Genomic DNA, 20,249 nt, shown 5'->3' with positions numbered 1-20,249 from the left:
ATGAAATCCTGATGACCTGCCAGGTTACTCCCTGCTGCCATTCAAGGTGCTGATAATTTCTGTGTGGACAACTTGTATTTTGCCTAAGATCCTCTCTGATCGTACTTTTCAAGTGTCTTGCTTTGCCAGGAAGGCTAGTGGGGAGGTATGGTAACACCAGGCTTGTTGCTCTCTGTGTAACTGTGGATAATTAAACCTTCACTTGGATTAATATAGTCTATCTGTGTTGGCCTCTGCTTTTGAGAGTGTGTGTGCTAAGGGATGTTAATTCTTTATGGACCAAGGATCTATCTTTAAAATGAGCAACAAACATTTCCCACTGATCCCCAAACTATAACAAAGTCAGGTTACGAATCTAGAGGCAGAAATCTGAGCAGATAAAAATGTATGTGTACAAATCAAGAGATCCTTGCTCTTTTTGTATTTCTTCTCTCTTCATTCTTCCAAGTCTGCACCCTATTTTTCATTCCTCACTGATTTTCAGTCTGTCTCTTCCCTTTCTTTACAAGCTTAAGAAAACAAAATGATAATCATGAAAAGCAGAAACAAAAGTTCCAAGGTAGTGTACTAGCATGCCGAGCTCCTTGAGGAATGTAAGCACAGTGAAGGGTAACACATGCTGTGACGCGGGGCCCTGATTCCCTTCCGGAGCTTCAGCGCCCGTAACCCGCTGGCTGGAAGAACAATCAGACGCTGAGAGATGACGGCCCAATTTGGGACGGCTGCGAAGGGTCAGCCCGGCTCTCAGCCTCTTGCTCCAGCAGGAAGGGCAGGTCTCCTCCCGCAGCCCAATGCCCACCTCATCACTTCCCTACAGACGGACGGCACACTCCTCAAGAGATCTGCATAGAAGTGTTTTGGATTCTGTATCTGAGAACCCAAACTAAGCAAATAGATACATAATTTTGTTTGTATTTAATGCAAAGGATTATATTGTAAAAGAGAATTAAGGTAATTATCCCTTTAGGTTTTGCCTTTGTTTGAGTCTTATATATCCTCTACCCTTGACTAAATGTGTTCTACTGACCACCCTGCCACGTCCAAAAGAGTTCTCAACACCCAGCTGCTGCAGTCTCAGTAACACTCCCCATATGCTTATATCGTTTTAACCCTGCTCAGAAGAGCAGCGGAAAAGTTCAAGACTAAAGAGCAGCCCAAGATTGAGACCAGAGGTTAATAAGCTATCTGGTACTTCAAAGGCAAAGGGCTAGGTGATGACACTTTGAAAATGGCATCCAAGGGTGCAGGATAATGACATATAGCAATTAATCTGCCTCATAGTCATTCCACACACTTAATTCTCTCTCCAGTTTCTGCAGTCACTCTTGCTCTTTCTTGGTCTCTCTTCCTGTCTCCTATTAGCCTTCCTAAATCTCCCTTAGGCTTTGAAATAATACTTTAAAAAATGTGTTTACTGAATAAAATTGCACATTTTTGGGATTTCACTTGAAAATTAGCTGACTTGAGTAGCTTGCAAGTACATAAAATCTCTAAACTAAATGAAATAAGTTAATATTTATTTGAATATGAAACTCTGTTGACCTTTTTCTGTAATTTGATGGTCTGGATAGAAAAGAAAAGAAATTCAATACCCTTTTTAAGATACCTCTGTCTTATTCTAGGAGAATCTTTAGAGTTATTTGGTTAAGGGAAACTTTTCTGAATTGAGTCTCGATGGCATAACGAAAATAGAGATTGAAAGGAATAAAACTCAAATAAGCCCAAAATGCAAAAGGATGTGTGAAATACAGAGTTGAATACATCATAGCACATAAGGTGAAAACGTTTTTTCATTAGGTTTCCCCAAATTATTAGTGTATTTAACATTTTTATATCTTCTCATCCTTGGAATATGAACTAGAGGCATGAGGCAACACCCCACTGCAGAGACCCAAAAAGTAAACAATTCTTTTCAAGGAGTTTTAGGTCAATATATGTTAATTCTATGTTGTCCCTGAACTGAGGAGAAAGAGCATTGTGGGATTGAAATATGGAGAGATCTGAAGCCATCTGGCTCAGTGTGAAGGATAAACCTGAAAGAGCTAAGTCTCAGGATCAGTTTCTACTGTGCATGGACATTCACAGGTTGTTTACATAATAATAATAATCAAGTGAAAATGCTCTGGTCAGCCAAAAAGAGCTTGTCTTCCAACACTGTACTGTTGAGTGAAGTATATCACCAAACTGGAAGTATATAACCAATGCTGCCACTCCACTTTTTTAAGCAAATAGCTTTCTAACAACATTCACAGGTTTTAATGTCTGACTGTATTTAAATTATGAGCTAGCCATTCATCGTGTTAACAGTGTTCTGTCTCATTCACTTCAATGTAGTGTTTCATTTTCTAAAAGCTCCGAGTGTTGATATTTTCCTGAGAATAAACATTTGTACACCTTTGCCTCTGAAAAACTGGCGATGGCGGAGAAACATTCAACTTCGTGTTTGTTCTCTGCTATGCTTCTGTGTTCTAAAGTGGGTGTCTTGCATATCATAACCTTAATTGTTTACATTTTGCTGAAATAAGAATTTATAAAAATCATTCAAATATACTAATATATCCTGGGGTTTTGTCTGATCAAAATAACTACCACAGAAACTCAGTGTATTGTTGATTGGGTCAGATGTCTATTCAATAAACATTACATTCCACTTTAAACAGTAATGCCAACACATGTTAAGTAATCTAGAGTTTATTTTCCTTTATAATAGTGCTATACTCTTCCTAAACATCCTTTTGTAACTTTTTGTATTTCTGATTAGAATGCTGTGCTACAAATGGTAAAATTATTTACCTGTTAGTCACTTGTATCTTTCCTAATTACCGGCATGCTCTTTTTGACGTCTACTCTGTGGCTCTCCACAGAGACTTTGTTGAAATGATTGACAGGCTGACAACAAAAGCCTTTAAATATTTAAGAACACTTAAGTATTCAAATACTGGATGGAGAGGATAAGGCATAAAGGAATTGGAGGACACTATCAGGTTTATTTAATGTGACAAAGAGCAAAGATAGGAGCCTAACACAAAGATGGACAGACACAGTTTCCCAGCAGACCTAGGGAGCTACAGAATCATGCACAGCCCTTTTTGGATTTGCCAAGCATGAAACATTTTTCTTTGTGATAGTCCTCTACCTTAGCCCAGCAAAGGAACCTCAGAGTCAAGCTCATGCTATCTCGTCCCACTCCGCTTGACTGGAAATGATTAGACCATGGCGACCACAGGACTTTGGACAAGCCTGTCTGCAACGAGGCTAGCGCCTATCAGAATTTCATTCCTGGGAACTTAGAAAAAAGAACGTTAGACCCTGGTCAGCCAAGCAGCACACCCAGATTGCATGACCTAGGGTTGAGAAAGCCACTTTCAGCTATGGGTGTGGGAATGCAGAAAAAGCCACTATGTGGAAAAAGAAAAAAATGATGCAGTTACATTAGGAAGTAAAATAAATTGGCTCTCATTCACAGAGAGATGAAGAAAATGGCTTCCAGCTCTTCAGTTTCCAGTTTCCAATTACCATACCTTGTAAATGAGGACTAATTTTATGGATTATTCACTGGATTTACTTGATTCCTTATAAACCTCCTTTCCTTAAGCCCATGGGTTTCTCATATCAAAGGATTCCTATTACCAACAATCACTAAGAAATAGAGCATATTATACTTTATTATTATTGGCTTTTAGCACATGAAACCATAAATCAATACTAATTAATGCATATTAATTATGTATATTCTATCTCCCCAAACTGATTATAAACCTTTTAAGGAAAAAAAGTCATAGTTATTTATAACTTCATCTCTAGCATGATACCCTTCAGAGAGTAGACACTCAATAATAGATGGTGATACAAGATGTTCATTTAGTAGATGTGAAAATGACTTTTAGGCTTAAGTGTATTTCCCTGTATAACAGCTTATCCACTTAGTTCTCAATTTTTCAATTCCAAGAGATTAAGCTTTGTTAAAAATAACAGAAAATCACAAATGCAGGAATCCTTAGTCACCATGCTATATTTACTTATGTCTTAAATTAAGGGCTTGGGTTTGTGGTGTTGGGTATGGGTATGTGGCTGTTGGTCTATCTTAAAGAGGATGTAGTTCAATGAAGACACGTATTGTGGGAACCTGTCATGAGGGAAGAAGATACACTGACATGCATCAATCTAGAGAGAGTTATTGACAAAGGGCCCCAAGGACCCAGCTCAGGGGTTGCAGGAGACAGTAATTACTTCAGAGGTTCAAGTTTCATAATACATTAGTTCTAAACATCTATGTTCACTAGAAAGCTCAGAATCATTCAGTCTTAAAACATTATTCTTACTCTGTTGAAATCTTGGCTATGGTGTCGCAGGAGCTGTACTCCACCCCTGTGAAGATTTCCCTGCATTGCGTGGTCCGGACTCCGTTAAGCCAGTCACCTGCTGTACGGAAGGTAGTGATGTCGACATTGCTTTGGTCCAGAAGGAGGTTTGATGGCCTGCAAGAAGACAGATCACCAAAGGGAGAGAGATCAGGAGTCAGCAGAGTTGCTGGGTATTAAAATTTGACACCAACATCAGCAGGAACTTTCAGACTTCATGAGGTGTTCTTGTTTATTTGTGGAATTTATCTGCCATGAAGTTTTTATCTGTTTAAGCTGCTACTTGAAAGTATACTGTGAAATCACCTTGTCTCAGTAAGCCCTTTCTCCACTCACAAGTACTTTTTAAATCATGGAAACCTTGCCAGTGAAATACATAAATCTATCCACATTCACACACACTTTCATAATTTAATTTTTTTAATTATTAGCAAAGACAGTGGCAATTTGGGGCATAGTGATAGCAGACACACAACATACCAAATACTTTGCTGTCTGTTTGCTGATGGACTTGGTTTTCAATATTACATCCTGCCCACTGGATATTCACTTGTAGATAAAGGTTGTTATTTAAAGGACAATTCGAACAACCCAGACTGTACATAGAGCAGGACACAAAGTCATCACAGATTTAAATAATGTCCCACATTAAAAATAAATTACAAAAGGAATAGAAAAATAGAGATGAGTAACAATAAATGTATTTCTCAGATATCTGACAACACCAAATGGAGTTCATGATATAAATATAGAGGTAGAGAGACATGTGATTTATATAAATATAAAGAGGTAGAGACACTGTGATTGATTTATATTGCACAGCACAATCAAAAATAGAAGAATTCCTAGGATTGTTTTATATAATCATAGGTCTGATCATAGATCTATGACTAACTGCAAGATCTGATGAAGCAAAGGAACAGAAAGGAAATAAAAGACATGGAGGAGGCCATATTTTTATCCCAGAGAGCCTAAAAAAGCAGCAACTGGTAAACTGCCATTGGCCTTTTTTTTCAGCTGTTAGTGACATCTTCCATTGTCTTTTAACTCACAAGAGTGGGACCAGTCAGCAGGTAGACCATTGACTGTCTTCTCTACTCTTTCCTGTTAAGGAAGGGAACTTGAGCAAAAATTAATTACGCAAGCCTTTGAGATGAATAATGTTAATAATAACAGCATAAGGACCATACTGAACATTTATGAGCACCTACAATGTCCCAGGAACTATGCTAAGAATATTACACAAATATGAAGGACTTTAATTTTCACAGTGTTAGTTAGGCACCAATGTTATGTCCCTATAACAGATGTGAAAGCTGAAACTAAAAGAGATTAAGTTACAAATCTGACTTCCCTCATGCATGAAAGAGAAGGGATGCAGACACAGGTTATTTTATGCCAAAGTCTATACTCTTGACCACTCTTCTTGTTATACAAATTAGGTGAAACTTTGTTCATATTATATTTCCCCTGTTTCCTCTTAAACTATTTATGATTTCATGATGTGGCCTCTTTGATTTTTATATTCCATAAAGTATAGTGGTTTAGTTCACAGATACTAGAAATCAGGCTTGGGTTGAATCCTGGGTGTGACACTACTCCCTGTGTGACCTTCAGTGATTTCTTGTCTATTTCCTCATCTGTAAAATGGGGATGATAGTAATAATACAGACTTCACCAAAATGATGATTAAATTAGGTTCTAAAAAGATTAAATATGCAGGCAGCACTTAGAGCAGGGCTGTCACGCAATAAGCTATCAGTTATTTGTTATTCTGACATAGGTAATACATCTAGTGAAATGATTGAAGTTTTTAAAAATTTTGAAAAGAAAATAACATCATAAATTCCAGTTTATACAAAATGCTGGGAATTCCATGATCTTGTTAATTACCTGTATGTGCAACTGGAAGTTAAATCATACATAATATCATGTTCATAATAGGGCAACTGCCTTGTAAAGTAGATATAATTCGGGGCTTATTAGAACAGTCACCAACTTTTACAAGCTCACAATGATTCCATAGCCTACGCCCATAAATGGATATGCTATTTGACTTTCGTAGTTTCTGGTTTCATTATTGCAATAAAATGTTTTATTAACATTAAAATTGTATGTGTCATAATCTAATCTTTACCTTGCAATTAGGTAGGCACATTTGGATTTTTACCTTTTCATACTTATCATACAGAATCTTTCACGTTTTGTGATACTGAAGTTGGATTTAATCAGCAATGAGCTTCAAAACTTTTCTAAGTGCTTATTGTTAAAATCCCTAATTTTAGAGTTTTTTAAGCTCAAACTTCACATTTTCAATATATAGGAAAATATATATTGAAAATTAATAATTTGCCTAACCAAAATCCATCATTTGAAGTGTTTAAATTCAACATTTAGTATTAGTTGTCAGGAGATACCAAAACAAAGAATATATTGACATGCATTTATTCTTATTTTAGCAATTAATTTAGCTCTCTTAGGTACTAATTCCAATAATATCTTTGGAAATAGGATAATGTAACAGGAAAATAAAGCAACCTTGACAAAATTAAATCATATAGTGTTTTACCTAAAATAGCAACCCTTGATTATCATCTAGGATATGTGGCAAAAGCTCATGTTCTCTTCAGAAAATCTCTGAAAAGCAAATCTACAAATATACCAACTCTACCCACATTTAAAAATAATTTTTAATTGAGAAATTTGTCAGCTCACTCCTGAATATGCCCGGCTTAATTTAAGAGTGAGGTTAAGACTCTTAAATCTGAAAAATTTTGTACCATGCCCTAGAATGCATGAAAGAAATACAAATTGACTATTCATCTGGATTTTCATGGGGATACATTAAATTTATTTGAAACATATAAAATTTTTAATTAATGAAAATAATTTTAATTAATTTTTCATTTGATAAAAATGACATTTTAAGGACATTTTAATGCTATGTTTTAGAAAAAAATTGGCAACATGACAATTTGGTTCTGCCTACATTTCCATCCATTATGGAAAATATAGATCAATAGCTCATTCCCTTTCTGTCATAATCATTTTGAAGTAGAAACTGGTGAACTTTTCAACCTTCTTTCCAGTTGACTAAACTCTACTAGTTAAATTCTCTCTACCTCAAGTGTTAGAATCATAAATTAAAAATTAAATTATGGAGTTTGTAACATATTTATGTGTTATTATTTGGTTTCATCTAACCCTTAGAGGTTATTTAAAAAGAGAAACGAAGCAAAAATTAGGCATTCTTTCATGAAGCATTTGTTTTCTTTCTTTTAGGAATACTTAGGAAACTACACAATATAAATACAACATTTTATAAATTATTCTCTTCTGCAACATATATATATGTATAATATTCTATACTTAAAATTTTATTTAAAAATTTTAAAAATTATAAAAAAAAGTTTATTTTAATAACTGAAACTTATTTTTGTTTTTTCCTAAAAACTTGAGGAATTACAGATATACACCCCAGGTTCCAAAACCAATGCAAGAAATAGCCTTTGTCACTAGCCAGCATCAGAGATAACCTACACCCATTGAATAAGTCATCGAATCAGTAAACAAATTTATAGGAATAACTTTAAATCAAGTATGAGAAAATGTTATTAAAAAAATGAAGTAAGACCTGTAAAGGGAGACCAAAAAACAGTTCATGCACACACAGTGCCCAGACTGGATTTCTCCAGTAGCTATAGCATAGAATCTAATGTTGATTCTTGGTCCCATGAATAGCAATACTTTTTTATTTATGGGTTTGTGGGTATAAAGAATCAAACCCCAGGACATTTATTCAGAATATTTATGAAGGGTGCCTAATAGTAAAACGCAGAATTTTTTTGTCTTAATTCAAAATGGTTTGTATTTTTAAATTCAATACTATAGCCAGACTTAACAAAAGTTTAGAAAAAATTAGTACAAATAAATTGAAAGTAGAACAGGACGTGCAGATTAGTGACTAGAGTGACCCCAACTGAGTTTTTCTGTTTATTACTTGGATCAAAGTACAAGGAAGACAAAGAATGACCTAATTTTAATGCCAGTGACCTCAGAATAACCAGCCCTGCAAAGTATCATTTTTCCACTTCCAGGATTTCTCTGGGGACTTCAAATAAAAATTGGTTCCTTTCCTCCTCCAAGAGGACATCTGGAGAGTTTATCAATGGATAGGAATTTGTCTCTCACTGTGAAGAGCCTGTGATGTCTCTTCATGCGCACCAAGGGAACGGGGGCTTTTTGAGCAGCTGCAGGCATTGCCTTTTTTTTTAGACCCAGCCCCAGACATTGGGTCTGAAAGGGAAATTTATAGGCTGGGTGATGTGCACCGTGAGCTCACACTTTTACTAGACAAATTAGATAGGTTTCAATCTGTGCAGCTGTAAACGATGTCCTACAGAGTTCCACCTGATCTTTTACAGCTTTTCATAAATCAGTACCTACTGGCCGCAGACCTCAGTCATTAAAAAGAAATCATGGAAATTACATGTTTGCTCAGGGGAAGCAAAAAAATAACTTTTCTCCCTTTCTCTCTCCCTCTTTGTACTTAAGCTTGTGAATTATTCTTTTATGGATTTTCATACTGTTGCATTAAAGAGGTACTCATATTTTCTTTGCACCAACTCCTATTTTATCCATAAATGGTTTCATACTAATAAGCACCAGATACTGGGGAACAAATATCAATAAAAAACTGCCTGTCCCAGGAATATTTTCTCATAATGAACTTATTTCAATATTGCATTGGAATTCTAAAACACTAGGGTTGAATGCTGAGTGACTCTTTTATAACATGAAAATATTCTTTTTGGTTTACAAAGGGTTTTATAGTTCATGTATTAAAAATAATGATGAACATGCATTTCTTGAATGAATAAGTAAATGCCTACTGAGTCTAGAAGTAAATATCAATAATGCAGGATCTAAATACTTTGCCTCTATAATTATCTACTGCTTGTCTGTTGTTGTGAATGGCTTCAGGGAATATATTAACTCTTAAGAGTAATTTCTTAAAACTAAATATTAATTATATCTACATTTGTTATCATCTGAATATAGTAATATATTTTTCCATACATTTTATAGTTTACTATTAATATTTTTATTTCAAGTAGTGTCTTTTCACCATAATCAGAGCAAAATATCTTACATTTGCCAGTTTTTTAAAATATGGATTTATGATGATCTTGAAACTTTTATCTCTAACATTAAAAATTCCAGATAGGATTAAATAAATTTAATTTGCCATCAGTAACTAAAATCATTTTGAATATATATAGTTCCTAACAGGAGACTAGTGTATAAATGACACATTAAGGAGAAGTAAAGTCATTGTGTTTGTTTTAATTATCTCTAGGCCTTCAGGATGAAAATCTTAGCATTCGTAGCTATTACATCTGGTTTAATTCCTCCCAGTGGTAGAATTATCTACTTCGATTTTTATGATTAAAAAAAATATGTCACCTGGGTATTTGGCATGTTTGCTTCCCTCTGAAAGGTTTTGTATCATATTTGTTCAGTGAGGAAAGTTCACCCTGTCAGTTTCATTGCCAGAGGTCAAAGTCATTTTGAGACACAGATTGTTATTGGTCATTAGACTTCTCTTAAAGGATGTATTTGTCAAGACAGCAGTTATTGTCAAAAAGAATTATATTATGTTCTCTTAGAGATAAGAAACATTTTATTAAAGCTAATTTAGTACTGTTATTAGAAATATTATGAGTATTGCTTGTTTTTGCTCCTACTTATCCTACAAGCTGATGAAAATAAATCTCTTCAAAGTTAACAATCAATGCAATGGAACAATATATTTAAAATAGTTTCAATTAAATTGAAAGTATGACCAGGTCTTCAGAATCTTATTTTAAATATATTAAATAAATTGTTTCAGTCTTTACGCCATCATTTGGGTTGCTTTCACTTTCGAAACTCATTCTAAACATATTGAATGTATTGTTCAATTCTTTATGCCAAAAATCTGTTACATAAATTTACTGTAGAATTTAAGAAGCCAGTGACTTGAGTATAATAATCCTGTGAATGTAAAGAACAAGTCATTTCTCTATTTCATTTTGTATACATAAATAACCAAAAAAAAGGACATTTTTAATGTAGTTACATTTATAAAAGTAACTTAATCAACTTATTTGAATCCAGGAGTCATTTTTATATAATTAAAATTAATTGTACATCATATATTATTTAAATATAAAAATAGTATTTCAAAATAGTTTCTTTTAAAATGACATTTACTTATTTTTCTTACAGCTAATGTGTTGTGAAATAAGATAAAAATTGTCTTTGTAAGACCATTTTGTATTGCTTTTTATAGCAAGATTTTCTATCAAGAGCTCCTTTAAGAAAGATTTCTCAAATTCTTAAAGACAAGGGAGGGAGCCTTTATTTTTACCTGTCTATACATGTGCATTGACCTCTTTTTCAAATTTTCTCAAAAGCACTACTTTGTCATTGCCTTTTCCTTTTCATCATCCAATTACAACTAAACCTCTTAAACTTTCATATCTCCTCTATCATTCAAAGAATCAAAAATGTCCTTCTCATTGCTTAATTGAATGGCTTTTTCCTCAGTTGTATTTTTTTTGTCACTCTTTTGTAGCTTTTGATAGCAAAATTTATACTACCCAGTTTTGGAAAATTCCTCAAGCTGTAGTTTCTCTAATGGTCAGAGTCTCACTCTGGTTGTGTTGTCCAAAGTTCTAAATAAAGACCATCTCTAGCTGGGTGAATGGCCTGAGATATTAATGAGTGGTTCATACATTTTTCTTTGAGAAATGCCATCCACTGGCATTGACTGACTCTACAATCCACTCATAAGGATCCTGAAATTTCCATAAGCTGCCATCACTCCCTGTTGTACACCATGGAAGCATTCACTTCAATTAGCTTTTTGTCTGCTGTAGATATTCGAGTTGTGACTTTTGGACCGAGAGGTACTTAGAGACTTCAAAAGGATCCCCAGACACTAGGACAGCACAGAACAGCAAAGGGAAGCTCAAATATTTAGTCTGACAGTTTGGGTGGAGGGATATCTTAGCGTCAACCTATGTGAGCCAACACCCTCCATAATTCACAGATTAAAGATTCTGATAATCCATGGGATATGATAGCATTAAGTAGAATAAACCTTAGGAAAGAAAAATGGAGACATTTGTGGTGAAAATCAGCCTTACTAAATTGAGATGTGTACTTGCTAAGCATGCTTCTGACTGTGGGTTCTTTTCTATCTTAATGCAGAGAAGACTCTAACTTGTATGCAGAGCTTTAATCTCTAGCCCAGTTTGAGTTGGGAACTTCCAGCTTCCTTTAGGACTCAGTCTCGTTGTGTCCAAAATGCTTACCTGCCTCACAGACCTCTTCTCTCCTCCACCTTTCCTACAGCTGTCAGTGAGAGCGCTGTTCTCATAGCCCTTCATGTCCAAAACCTGGAAGTACTCTCCGGTACTTCGCATGTCAGTCTGCACATTTCCTTAGGCACCATGTGCTATCATGCTCACTTGAGAAAAACTTTTTGAATTTACACCTTTTCTTTTTATCTCCTTCTCTCTACCCTAGCATAAGTCCTCTCTTGGACTACTGAAATCACCTCCTAACTCCTTATCTTGAACTTCTTGTACAATTTATTTGTACTTCTTCATCTTTTATGATTTCTGAGCATACCTTGTCTTCTTGCTCTAATAACTACAGATTCTGAGGGATATTATGCTATATATTATAGTAAATCTTTTCCTCCCACATTTAAATGCAAGCTGTTGAGGGTGGAGGTTGCATGTTGTTACCTATATAATCACCACAGGGCCTAGTATCAAGTCTTGCACAAAGTAAATGCTAATTAAACATTTGTAGCTTCACATGCATGTATAGTCAAAACTTCAAAATCATACATATCTCCTACAATTTTAGGAAAATAAATAACTTACTAGAAAACAAACAGCATAAAATTTAAGATAGCTTCTCTTCTCTTCTCACCGTCTCTTGCAACATCTAAGTTAAGTTTTGACCTGGTACACTCTGACCATCTGCTCATATACTCTCCACTTCCAGCAATGAATGATATTCTCAAAGACACTCTCAGTGGAAGATTCTTTGGGAATGATTCTGTTATGAATCATCAACTCTAATTACGGTTGCAAAATGAAATGATACCTATAGAAAGAGCTCTGTTACAGCATATGAAATAAATTTTGCCATAAAACTCACTGAACTCAGGCAGACTCAGAGGAACATCATCCTTATAAGCCTTCTCATAGAATGGTGTTGTTTTTCTCAACACTTTTAAAGGTATAATTGTATACACTGATCTGAATAACTGAGTAATTTATAAACTTGAATCTTTGGTGCCATCCACAAACTCAGACTGGGATAGACTCTAAATGTGTTTTGAGGATGATGTTCTTTCTTGGAGTTGAGTTAACAGAAAGGGAGATGTGAAATTTTGCTTAGGAGAAAACTGTAAGTTTTTATTATTACGACTCATGTCTGCAGAAATCTGTATAACGAATAGGAAAAAAAAACTAGTCTAGTGTTCTAAAAATCGTGTCTGTTGAAATGGAAATTTATTACTATTTCAGCAAATACATACTCATATACTTGGGTATTTACTGTTTCCAGTATCAACCTGGGCCAGGTAATGCAAGACAAGTATGGCATCTGATCTCAGAGGGCTTGGAGTTTATTGGAGGAATGGATACTTAAAAGGAAAACACCCTCAACAGAATTAAAAAATTGCTGTGAAGAAGAAGAATATGGTGCTTTGTAAAAGAATGGTGTTAGTGTTGCCAGAGAATAGAAGCTGCTTCCTGAAGAAAGAAGGATGCAAAGGAGAACCGGAGAGCAGTACAGGCAGCTGTCTTCATGTTGGGAGCGCTCTGGCTTTCTGATGGGACTCGACAATGGCCGCTATGGCTACAGAATTGTTGAAGTGAAAGTGGCACAGTCCGAAGATTGGAAATGCCCTTCTCCTCACATTTTTGCCCCTCCCTCCACAAAGCAGCTGTTTGTCACTTCTCTGCTTTAAATGTCTCTGTGGATTCGTCATGTATTTCCGAAACACTCTCCAGTCCTCACCACAGCCTAGGGGCCTCACGTGCTCTGGCTTCTGTTTGTCGTTTCACACTCATGACAAACTCTTGTGTTCCTTACTGCTCTTCGGGTGTGTTATCCGTCTGCCACTTCCTAGAACCCTCTACACTCATTCAATTTCTTTTCCCTGTTCTTAGAATATTTGATTTTTTTTTTTTTTTTTGGAGGGGGAAGGAGAACTCTTTCAATAGCTGGCTCTTTTTTTTTTTTTCTTTCTTTAGGTCTCAGCTCAAATATCACCTCCTCAGAGGGCTCTTTCCCAACCATCCTTTATTATTTATCACAACCATCTATTTATTTCCTTCCTATAATCTGTATTTGTTTATTGTTTGTAGCCCGTCTTCTGTAATGTAAGCTCCAGGATGGTAGGATCATATTTGTCTTCTTCACTATTCTCCATAGTCTACACATGTCTAGGACATAGTAGACTGTAGACTTATTATATAAGGAGCATTTGTTGAAAAAATGAAGAAATTTGAATAAAACAAATGATACTGGAGAAGTTGGACAACTTAAAGTATCAAAAAAGTTTAGATTTTTTTCTAATGAGCTTATCCTTTTATATTTTGATTTTTATAAAGAGATGACTGAAATTATATCATTTATATTTTGATAAGAAAATTCTGAAGGCTATGTGAAAAGAGTCTGGAGAGGGGCAGGAATGGACGCAGGGGACCAGCTAGGAGGCCTCTGCCATGGTCTAGGTCAGAAGGGGTGAAAGTCATCGAAGAGAGTGTTTGCAGTGGAAAGAGAGATGATCATACCAACTCAGTGACCTTCTAGATCAAAGTGTGGAGGTCAAGAAGGAGGTGCCAAGAATTGCGATAATCCTGATGAAGCAAACAAATAGGTGCTAATGTATTCAACTAAATTAGGAAGGCAGTGGAAAGATGAAGCTATCAGGAGAAAATAAAAAGATAAAATTTCAGAGTATTATATTTGAGATGTCTGTGAAACTCTTACTTAATTAGTTTGTGAAGAGCGGTAGAAAAATAAGGAGATAGTTGGCAGAGATATGGGGCTAGCAGAGGTAATGTTGACAGACAGCATCTCTTTAATGCTCCTGATGATAAAAATCACCTAGAGTTTTTATCAAACATCCAAATTCCATTTCCCCTTCCTAGAAATTCTGACTCAGTACCTTGAGATAGAACCACATAGTTGTATGTTTACAAAAGAGAGAAAGAAAGAGAGAAACAGAGATTGTGGGAGAGTGAGAGAGCAAGAGGAAAGATCTTCTTTTAATAAGTGTAGGACATGTCTCTCTTCCTTTCATGTAATTAGAGAAAAGAAGGACTTTCCTATCTCATACGTAGAAGAAATAAGGACAAGATTGGTGGATGCAGGCAACTATAATATTTTTGTTTTGCTGCTGGAATTCCATCTGATGGTATTTTCTCAAAAGTATGTGGCAAGGACATCCCTGGAAAATTAAAGGGGAAAGAGAATGAATTTAATCAGTTATGAAAAAGGATGACATCCCTTTGATCTTTGTCAAAACTAGAAAAACAAAGTTTCTAAAGGAGAAAAGATTTCTTGACACTGGTATATGGTAATCTGAGATTGTTGCTAATAAACATATAATGACACAATCTGCCCAGTTGTGTATTTTAATGGTAAGAAGTCACTTATGAACCCAATTTCCAAAACTTTAATATTTTAGTGAATTCATATGGATAGCACTTCTTAGAAAAATATTTTCCCTAAAATTGTATGTTTTGTGACAAAATACATGGAATTTATTCAAGAATTAAAGAATGTATATTAGAGGAAAATATTCAATATATTCAGAAAGAATAGAAAAGTGAATTTAAGATGTATATTAAAATTTGGATTCTAGGGTATATTCTGACATACTGTGATCTGATATTAAGATTATTTTCCCACATAAAATTGGAGTTAAGTATCCCTTGATCATATTACATGACTTAGTCTTTATATTAACTCTATTATCCTATGGAAATGGTTTGAATGTCTTTTTATGATATGGAAATAATTGAAAAGATGTTCTTTTTTTTTGCCATGATTGCTATTGAGTAAAGATCAAAAGAAATGGCCTCAGGGTGCACAATGAGGACCGTATGGTCCAGGGAAGGACAGGTTTGTTATCCTGTTAGTTGTTAAACTGTCAGGTGGATTTCCAAGAGTCTGTACAGTCTCCCCCTGTGAGTTTTAATTCAGAGATTCATTCATATAGGATAGGATATGTTATGGACAATTTTACCTTCTAAGGATGTATCACTAAATTCAGTCTCAGCACTCCTCATTATTACCAACAAATGATCTATGATTTTTTATACCGATATTAAGACTTCGGTTCAGATTCCCCTTATTCATCTTACTTGAATACAGTGTAAAAACTGGATCATGTAGGCTCAATATAATTGCTCTCATTCAGGTAAAAAGAATCATGTACTCTATTATCAAGTGTGTTAGCAAATGCTCTATCAACTTGAAAGTCATAACTCGGTGATTGTCAGTAAAGACAGCAGATGTGGAAAATAGAAACAAGAAAACTCCCTCCAATAAGGTTTATGTTATACACATGGGTCACAGTAAATCTTCATTATGTAGTATTTATACATATCACTTGATACTATGGATTTATGTGTACACTAAGCATAAGTCTTTTACTAAAACTGAAATTTTCCTGTAAGTGCAATCATCATCAAAATGTAAAAGAACTGTTTTCCTCTTCCATGTACAATGAGAATAGTAATCATTAAACAAAACAGAGAGCTGTGCCTTTAGTTTATCTGAAAAGCTCTTCTTATGGTCCCTGACAAAATTCATCTTTCCTTCCACACTTCTTCTGCTGCTCTTTGTAGGAACACTTTAATTTACATTCCTCAAAACTATTAGAAGAACCCAGTGATTCCTAAGTGGAAGAAATATGCATAAAATCTAATGGATTTCATGTATCCTGGATTGCATTATAGCTGTGATGTACTGACACCTGTGTTGCTGTCTCAGAGACACGGACATTATTTTACTCTAAGTATTTTTCTCAACAGTGTCTAACAAAGTAACTGGCACACAATATGGGTTAAACAAATACTTGTTTAATGAAGTTGTAGGAAATTGCATTCTGCTAGCCAGTACAATGTTGTAGAAGTAATGCTATTATCACTGAAGCCTTGTTTTTAATGAAGAATGACTCAAGGCTTTGCTAGGGGTCCCCATCACTTCAGGAACTTTCCTTTTTTTATTTTTAAATAGTAGAGAGTGAAAAGAAGCTATGTGTCCAGGGTTCCTATTTCCCAAAGACTTAAATAAGACTCAATGTAGACTCACTCCTCATCAATATGGAAGTTAAAATATCTCAGATGTTATCATTATAATTAAATAGCATAAGAATGTCTCCTCATTTTTGTTTTTTAAAGATACTTCTCTCCAGTCGTCAAGAATACTACTTTCCATGATTGCAGCTGGGGGAGTGGGAGAAGAATTAACACCTTAGAGATAGACAATACTTCATTTCACAGAATGCAGAATGCAAAACCCAGTGTGTCACCTTGCTGCTGCACTGGTGATGATCTTCAGACTGCCTGGGTTCCGGATAAGCTTGTCCAGAATGCTGACAATCTGCTCAAACTTGGGTCTGTTGTTTCTGTCTTTCTGCCAGCAGTCCAGCATAAGCTGATACAACGCAGCTGGGCAGTCCATGGGGGGCGGCAGTCGATAGCCCTCATCCACAGCTTTAATTACCTGTGTGAGAAGCAAAGTTTCCAGGAATGTAAGAGGTGGGACTTCTTTTATTTTTTCACGGGCAGGGCACATTAATATGAATATATTAAAGTTAAGTGTAATTGTTCTCTCATTTTAAACTGCTTTAAAGGATAACAGCTTATCAAACAAATAAGCAATTATTTATGTGAGAAAATGTTATATAAAGGAAGATGAAAAGAAAGCAAATTTAGCAAAGAAAAAATTTGTAAAGATAATTTTCAAATCAGTAACAAGAAATGTTCTATGGTACAGGAAGTTAAATGAGTTTTAAGAAATTATTATTTGGTAATCCAGAGTTCTGTGGAATCTTTTTCATATATAAATGCAGAATAAAACAATATATACCAATATACACCAGTTATACCACAGTTCAAATACTACCTTCTAAAACGTAGGTTCCTTTGGTAAAATCCTATGTGTTGCACAATTAAGTAATTATTACTTCATTAGTATTTTCAAATTTCATAAACAGTGACTTTCAAAGTTTATATCAGAATCATCTGGAGGACTATTAATATACAGAACAATATCCTCTGATTACATATGTATAGGGAGAGGCCTGAGAATCTGCATTTCTACTAATTCCTAGGCCATGCTAAAGCTGCTGGGTCAGAGACCACACTTTGAGATTCTCTGACAGAGAGAATTTGGAAAATAGAGATGTGGAAAAGTGAGTCTGATTTTCCCAGCAACATTATAAAAACAGCTTGTTTGACAAAGTACAGAAAGGTTTTTATATCCAAATACATTAGAAGCAATTTTATATGTGGTGAGCAGGAAATAACTGAAAGCATCTCAGCTTTCCTACTTATGTATCTTTGAGATCATGCTCACAGTTTCTGGCTAAGCATAAAGAAAAATCTCTGAGTTCTGATCCCGTATGCTAACAGCATCTTGTACTAAGCATTAGCAAAACATGACATGCGAAAACAAAAATCCTTTTGAAAAATCAGATCACAGTTATTATAGAAAGCTAAAGATTATTTTTCCATCCAGAAACTTCAGTTTGCATAAGTAAACTCATGTGCAAGTTTAATACATTATGATAAACAACATGCCAGAGATTGGTTGTTTCGTCTGACTTTGGGAAACACTATATTTAAGTTAACAAAATGTTGGCATAGATGCATTTGTTACATCTACAGAAGATGGCAGACATGCAGCTTACTAATGTTATATAGAAACAATTTTGTAACAAAAATACTTCAAGCAGTCTTTGGTATCTATTGATTATCTCATTGATTGCTTATTTTATTATGTTCTTGTTACAAAAATCTTCGTTTTCTTATTTCTAAACCCCTGCTTGAGGGAAAAATGTAAAGTTGTAATTAATATCTTTGCAAGACTTAGAAACTATTTCATTTCTTCTAAGTATTCTATTTCAATGTGACAAACTGGGAGCCACCTGGTTTCATTATGCTCCACTTCCTTGCACAGCTTGATCTCTTAATCTGAACCCATAACTCATAGACTACAAATACTTACATCCTGATTGGACATCTCCCAGTATGGTCTCTCTCCATAGGACATCACCTCCCAGAGAACAATCCCATAACTCCAGACATCACTGGCTGACGTGAATTTGCGGTATGCTATAGCTTCTGGTGATGTCCATCGGATTGGGATCTTCCCTCCCTGGGAATGTTAAATCACATGGACATACATGATCAATGCATGAAAGATATAATAAATAGTATAATCTGAAATCTGACTGAATTTGTCAGAGTATTTCTCTTCTGAAACAGAACACGAGATTCTGGTGATATATCTTAATATTCTAATTTAATATCAAGCAGAAGTGAGAGGCATACCATTTTCTGCAATATTTATTTCCAATCAATTTGATGAAATGAAAAAAAATGGAAAACTGCTTAACTGCTGCTGTTTTATATCTGCTACGGCACATTAATTATTCATCTGTAACAACACAACCTGAAGTAGATGTGCTACGTCATTCATTAGAATTGAATGAGGCATCTCAAATCAATCAATATTGATTTAGCACAGATTTATGCTTGATCAGGCAACCTTAGTTTAGAATGTGCATAAGTTAATATTTTCAAAGCACTTATGCCATTCCTTGACACATACATCCTCAGTTATTTGTTAACTAAATAAATTAAAAATAAATTATACTTTTAACAAACACTCTTCAATACATTAACAATCATCTTGATTAACTTACTTAGTGCCCCACTCCATCATTAATCACTGAAGTACCTTCCATGTCCTAGGTAGAAACCATATGAACTTGATAGATATAATAACTACATTCCCAGAACTTAGTCTAGAGGAGAATATTGCTTCTATGAGTTATGGGCAATATGAAGGTATAACTCCCATGGAATTTGCTCTCAGTTTAATAAATACATTTAATAAAGATGTGCCGAGTAGCAAGCATATGGGAAGTATTATTCTAGTCAGTCTGGGTGAGACAAATATAAATAACATACGAGCCCTCTGTTTGGAAAATATCAGGCAAATAGGAGTGATAATCAGTTGTTTTGAATAACTAAATGCAGAAAGAAATAATAATCTAGTGCTTTGCTTCTCAAACTTTATAGTGCATATGAATCATCTGTGGCTTGCTCCCATTAAAATGGAAATTCTGATTCAGTAGTTCCAGTGTTGCCTTTTTTCTAAAAAGCTCCAGGTTCTGCTGACCCTGCTGGTCTTAGACCTTACAGTGAGTAGGAAGGCAGTAGTGAAGCCTGCTTCGATGCAGGGCACGGAGCCGAGATTCTCACTAGAAAGACTAAAGAGTCACATTAGAATTGAGCCTGGAAAGATGGATCAGTTTTTGATACAAGAAAAGAGAGAGGGATGTTCCAAAGAATTCACATAATCAAATCTTAAGCCATTTCATCAAAATGTGTTACTTTGACATTGCAACTCATAGCACTTCACTGGTTTTGAAATAATGCTTAAGGAGGGCAATATATTGCTTTAGAGAAAAGGATCAGCAACTTAGGAGGTAAAATATTAAACTTCATTATGCCTGAGTTTCTTCATCTGTTATTTAGGAAAGTAATAGTTCTGGTTCATAGCATCACTGTG

General features: G+C 35.0%; 1 protein-coding gene and 1 long non-coding RNA gene across 6 annotated transcripts in view; one reads left to right on the top strand and one right to left on the bottom strand.

The window, feature by feature from the left end:
- The window catches only part of EPHA3 (EPH receptor A3), a 376,254-nt gene that overhangs the window by 4,966 nt on the left and 351,039 nt on the right, over positions 1-20,249 (bottom strand). For 4 of the 5 annotated variants that reach the window (XM_036898999.2, XM_036899008.2, XM_036899016.2 and 1 more), the window contains 3 exons: positions 18,678-18,827; positions 16,978-17,171; positions 4,323-4,478 (listed from right to left, as the gene is read on the bottom strand). In XM_036898999.2, the coding sequence (XP_036754894.1) occupies positions 4,323-4,478; positions 16,978-17,171; positions 18,678-18,827 (500 nt within the window). Of the gene's footprint in view, positions 1-4,322; positions 4,479-16,431; positions 17,172-18,677; positions 18,828-20,249 lie in introns of those variants that run through there. The other variant, XM_057501930.1, reaches the window with a different exon arrangement.
- The window catches only part of LOC130683674 (uncharacterized), a 208,986-nt gene that overhangs the window by 158,744 nt on the left and 29,993 nt on the right, over positions 1-20,249 (top strand). The window lies entirely within an intron of this gene.

The sequence above is a fragment of the Manis pentadactyla genome, chromosome 1, assembly GCF_030020395.1.
Source record: "Manis pentadactyla isolate mManPen7 chromosome 1, mManPen7.hap1, whole genome shotgun sequence".
In the NCBI taxonomy this organism is placed as follows: domain Eukaryota; kingdom Metazoa; phylum Chordata; class Mammalia; order Pholidota; family Manidae; genus Manis; species Manis pentadactyla.
This window is presented reverse-complemented; position numbering and strand designations above follow the sequence as displayed.